The sequence below is a fragment of the Myotis davidii genome, unplaced genomic scaffold, assembly GCF_000327345.1.
Source record: "Myotis davidii unplaced genomic scaffold, ASM32734v1 scaffold1989, whole genome shotgun sequence".
NCBI lineage: Eukaryota > Metazoa > Chordata > Mammalia > Chiroptera > Vespertilionidae > Myotis > Myotis davidii.
Window position 1 is genome coordinate 36,812 of NW_006299724.1, and position 5,546 is coordinate 42,357.

At 40.9% G+C, this 5,546-nt stretch overlaps 2 protein-coding genes across 2 annotated transcripts; one reads left to right on the forward strand and one right to left on the reverse strand.

Annotated features, from left to right (window-relative positions):
• Positions 1 to 1,080: 1,080 nt before the first annotated feature.
• On the forward strand, positions 1,081 to 2,016 carry LOC102769662 (olfactory receptor 7D4-like). The gene has a single exon (XM_006775929.2). The coding sequence runs from the start codon at positions 1,084 to 1,086 to the stop codon at positions 2,014 to 2,016; it is 933 nt and encodes a 310-aa protein (XP_006775992.1). The 5' UTR covers positions 1,081 to 1,083.
• Positions 2,017 to 4,089: 2,073 nt separating this feature from the next.
• On the reverse strand, positions 4,090 to 5,010 carry LOC102769955 (olfactory receptor 18-like). Its single transcript, XM_006775930.2, has one exon. The coding sequence runs from the start codon at positions 4,918 to 4,920 to the stop codon at positions 4,090 to 4,092; it is 831 nt and encodes a 276-aa protein (XP_006775993.2). The 5' UTR covers positions 4,921 to 5,010.
• Positions 5,011 to 5,546: the final 536 nt, after the last annotated feature.

Consider the following 5,546-nt stretch of genomic DNA (forward strand, 5'->3'; position numbering starts at 1 on the left):
TCTTTCCTTGGGCATTTTTTAAAAAATATATTTTTATTGATTTTTTACAGAGAGGAAGGGAAAAGGATAGAGAGTTAGAAACATATCGATCAGCTGCCTCCTGAACACCCCCTACTAGGGATGTGCCCGAAACCAAAGTACATGCCCTTGATCAGAATTGAACCTGGGACCTTTCAGTCCACAAGCCAATGCTCTATCCACTGAGCCAAACCAGTTAGGGCAGCGGTTCTCAACCTGTGGGTCACGACCCTTTGACGGTCGAACAACCCTTTCACAGGGTCGCCTAAGACCATCCTGCATATCAGATACTTACATTACGATTCATAACATTAGCAACATTACAGTTATGAAGTAGCAACGAAAATAATTTTATGGTTGGGTCACAACATGAGGAACTGTATTTAAAGGGCCAGATGGTTGAGAAGAACTGAGTTAGGGCTTTCCTTATGCATTTTAACCAATCTCTTAACTTCACAGATGAAGGGTATTTGGTCAAATGACAAATGTCCAGGTGTGACTGGTCCCTGGTAGATTAAGCGTTAAGCATTTGTGAATGTGGTTTCTTATTTGGTGAAAATATTTTCTTTTGTTTTTCTTTTTTCTTTTCCTTGAGAAGTAAACCTACATTCTACTCATCCTCCAGTACTCTGTCCAGATATTTGAGATACTGTCAAATTTTCCTACCTCTGAGACATGGACGCTTTTCTGAGTCCCAGAGAAGGCAGGCAATGCAAATCAAGTTACTGAGCTTCACCAGACCTCATGCTCCACATTTGTGTTAGAGTGAGTACAACCATTTCTTCTCTGAGGCCCAAAGTTGCTCTTAGCTGTTTAGAGATAATGCTAAGCCAGAGATGAAGATGTATGAGTGTTCCAGAGGATAATGGGCAAGGGTTGATCAACATTACAAAATACTGCATGTAACTAATAGCAGAATAATGAATTCCTAAATTTTGTAGTTAAGGCTTTTATGCCCAGTGATTGACTTCAAAAAAATTTTAAAGTAGAAGTAATCTAGAGTCTGTCAAGTGTCTATTTCATGTTATTTTCTTTCCTCAAACATCTAGCTGATGTGTCAGCAACATGGAACCAGGAAATCAAACAAGTGTTTCAGATTTTTGGCTGCTGGGATTTTCCCAAGACTCGGAGCATCAACCCATCCTGTTTGGACTGTTCCTGTCCATGTTTGTGGTCATCATGCTCGGGAACCTGCTCATTATCTTAGCCGTCAGCTCTGACCCCCACCTCCACACGCCCATGTACTTCTTTCTCTCCAACCTGTCCTTGGTTGACATCTGTTTCACCTCCACCACCATCCCGAAGATGCTGGTGAACATCCAGGCACACAGCAAAGCCATCACTTATGCAGGCTGCATCACTCAGATATATTTCTTCCTGGTTTTTGGAGGTATGGACACTTTTCTCCTCACTGTGATGGCCTATGATCGGTTTGTGGCCATCTGTCACCCCTTACACTACCCAGTCATCATGAACCCCCGTCTCTGTGGCCAGCTGGTTCTTGTGTCCTGGTTCATTAGCTTCACATACTCCCTGATCCAGAGTCTGTTGATGTTGCGGCTGTCTTTCTGTACCAACTGGGCGATTTCACACTTTTACTGTGAACTTGCTCAGGCCCTCACGCTCGCCTGCTCAGACACACTCATCAATCACATCGTGCTGTATACGGTGACTGGCCTTCTGGGCATTATTCCCTTCTCAGGCATCCTTTTCTCCTATATTCAAATTGTCTCCTCAATCCTGAGAATCCCATCAGCAGATGGGAAATATAAAGCATTTTCTACCTGTGGGTCCCACCTGTCTGTGGTTTCTTTATTCTATGGGACAGGCCTTGGTGTGTATCTCAGTTCTAATGCATCTTCCTGGAGGGGCATGATTGCCTCGGTGATGTACACTGTGGTCACCCCAATGCTGAACCCCTTCATCTATAGCCTGCGGAACAGGGACATGAAGAGGGCTCTGCAAAAAGTTCTTTGGAGAACATTCTATGTTCAATAAATGGGAACATTTGTCTGGGGATTTTAGGCTGACAGTGGTAGTAGCAGTTGGCTAAAGAAATCCCACCTCTTAATCCCATTGGATTTTGCCTGTCATCCAATTCTCTGCAAGTGACTTTGGTTACAATTGCCTTTTAAGTTCTGTCTTAACCTATTATGGTGAATCCTCTGTTACGCTCAGTTCTACTCTCCTCATACTTTCCTTTTACTTATCCATTATTGCACCTCAGTTTGGATTTCCAGCCCTGCAGGTCGAGACCAGCCACTTCAAGAATCAGCTTGGAACAGCTGAATAAGAATTACGACATAGTGCATTTTATTGAGAACCATTGTTACTTCTTACTAGAGTCACTTATTCAACAATAATTATTGAGCACTTTTGGTGTGCCATGCTGTTGTAGGTGTTGGGAATACAGCAGTGAAGAAGAAAAAAAGATTAAAAACTTTGCCCTCACAGGACTTAAATCATGTCTCAGAGTTTATCATGTAACATTATATGTCCAATAGAAAATATTCTGGTGGATTCGTTATTTATTTGGTTATTAGTGAGGTTGAACTTTTCTCCATATGTTTGTTAGTTTATTTCCAAAATAAGCTATAAAAATGTATCAGTGAAGATAGGAAAACTATAAGACTCAGAATATTATATTTGGTCAGGTGCTAGTAAGTTATTCAGTCTAGTCTAATTTTGTAGGTGAATTCACCAAAACTCAAATATAAGAGTCCAAAGAGTGACAAAATCTGGCTGAAAGGGACATATCTCTAAGTATGATTTCAGGACAGAGCACTGTATTATAATTCAGAAGAGCAATAATTGAGCCACAGAATTGCCACTCTATGTATATGATGCCGAGAGGCTTTGGGGGATACAGGGTATAACAGAATCCCCATTGATCTCCAGGATTTGAGTAGGAAAACAGACTTCGGGTTGGAAATTGGAAGATGAATAAATGGCTTTCAATTGTGGTAGCTGACATATGACTTTTTCTAACTTGCCCTTGATATTTTTGATTCTTTCAAGTTAAGCAGTATGTTTGATGTCTTCTCCTTTATGATATGTTGCCACCATCACAGATCCCTGTAGTTCTTCGACCCCAGTTGCCATTGTGGATTTGTTGTTCAATCATCTATCTACCTTGCCTCTTACAGTTATTGCTGCCACCTGGCAACCACTATTCTACTTTTTGTCTCTATGAATCTGACTACTTTAGGTGCTTCATATAAGTGGAATTAAATAGTATTTGAATTTCATGCCTGGCTATGTAATTGATGGCGAAGATGTTAAATGGAATGGGAAAAAGAATTATCAGGAATATTGGGAATCATATATCCCAGTTTTGCTAAGAAAGTCCCAGTTGATAACTATTTATTCAAACTCAGTACTGATGCTGTCCCACTTCAATTTCAATATACCCTGGTTTGGACAAGAAATTAAATAGACATCCTATTTTTCTCAAGGATATGACCAATATTATGAAGGAGCAAAAATATGGAAGAAGAGAGAAGAATCATGAGCAAAGTATGGAAAGAATAAATAACAAGAAAGAGAGAGCTATGATATTTTTCTTTTTCATTTCTTTTATCTTTCCCATCAGCATTTATTCCCCATATACATTCTATCATCTCCATCCACACCCCTCCACTCCATCATTTCCACACTGTTGTCCATGTCTATTAGTTCTCCCACTTTTTTGCTCAACCTCCCCCCGCCCCAGACACACACACAACCACTATGCCCCCCTCCCCATATCTGTCTACTTGCTCTCTATTTATAATGATAGAAACAAGACTCCTCATGGCTGAGAATCCTGGGTAATGCATAAGGAAAGTGAGAAGGGTATACCAACGTACTATGCATAATTCTGGAGGGGCTATGATTTAAGTAGTAGTCCAAAATAATCTCCCAATTTCATTACAGCTGTGCTAAAAGGGAAAAGTGTGTAAACAGAAAGCAAAGACTTATATAGGCACATCTTCACTGTGTGACTGCTGATTCAGAATTTCTGGTTGCATATGTTTGATTTTGCTACTTTTCCCAGTCCTATGAACAAAAATGATAGCAGAAGTATTGAGATCAGCCTATTCTTTGGACCATCCTCCATAGGGCACTCTTGATGTCTCTGTTCCTCAGGCTGTAGATGAAGGGGTTCAGCATGGGGGTGACCACAGTGTACATCACTGAGGCCACCGCATCCTTCCTTAGGGAAGATGACACAGCGGAACTGAGGTACACACCAAGGCCTGTCCCATAAAATAAGCAAACAACTGACAAGTGAGAGCCGCAGGTGGAGAAGGCTTTATATTTTGAACCTGATGATGGGATTCTCAGAATGGAGGACACAATTCTATAGTAAGAGAAAAGGATCCCTGAGAGTGGGACACCACCAAAGATGGCTCCAATAAAGTAGATCAATATGTCATTGGTGGAGGTGTCAGAACAGGCAAGGTTGAAGAGTTGAGAAGGGTCACAAAAGAAATGAGGGATTTCCACATCTGCACAGAAGCTAAGTTGTGACACCATCAAGTATTGCAGTTGAGAGACCAAAAGGCTGATGGAAAATGACAGAAGGACCAACAAGCCACAGAGGCGGGGGCTCATGACGACTAAATAGTGTAGAGGTTGACAAATGGCCACTAACCGGTCATAGGCCATTACAGCCAGGAGTAGACTGTCCATACATGTAAAAAGAGGGAAAAGGGTAACTTGAGTTAGGCAGCCTGCATAGGTGATGGATTTGCTGTGTGTCTGCAGGTTCACCAGCATCTTGGGAACTGTCGTGGTGCTGAAACTGATGTCAGCCAAGGACAAATTGGAAAGGAAGAAGTACATAGGTGTGTGGAGGTGGGAGTCAGAGATGACAGCCAGGATCATGAGTAGGTTCCCGAGCATGGTCACCAGGTACATGGACAGGAACAGCCCAAACAGAAGAGGCTGCAGTTCTGGATCATCTGAGAGTCCCAGGAGGAAGAATTCTGAATCACCTGTTTGATTCTGTGGTTCTATGCAGATAGGACACATTTTTGGAAAAGGTAGAGAGAGGGAGGGAGGGAGAGAGAGAAAAATAGAGAGAGAGAGAGAGTTAAATAAATGAAACAAGTCTACAGGCATCCATATATTGGATTCAAGCAATTCAAACATTAATTATTTATACTTAAGGATCATATACAATTGCCCCATTACCTTCAGCAACATGTCTCAGTCGTTAATTCTTGTTAGAACTCTTTCCTTATTGATGTCTGACCTATTCACCTGTTTCTATATACACCCACTTTAGAGTCACTGGGCCAAAGAATATTAGAGAAGAAATGACATTTTGAAATAACAAATCCATGAACAGAATAAACTATCACCCTTCTACTTTTGAAGGAAAATATAGGATGAGAAATATTCTTTTCTAAGAAACAAACCATTCCATTTGAAAGGCACTAAGAAGCAATTGAACATACTTTAATCTCACCCCAATGCAGTATAAGAAATTCTCTAATTTGGAATTTAATCGAGAAGAATTAAAAGCACATTAACTGTATTCT

Excerpts from the sequence above, each read along its gene's own strand:
- LOC102769662 (XM_006775929.2), top strand. The coding sequence starts at position 1,084 with ATGGAACCAGGAAATCAAACAAGTGTTTCAGATTTTTGGCTGCTGGGA.
- LOC102769955 (XM_006775930.2), bottom strand. The coding sequence starts at position 4,920 with ATGTACCTGGTGACCATGCTCGGGAACCTACTCATGATCCTGGCTGTC.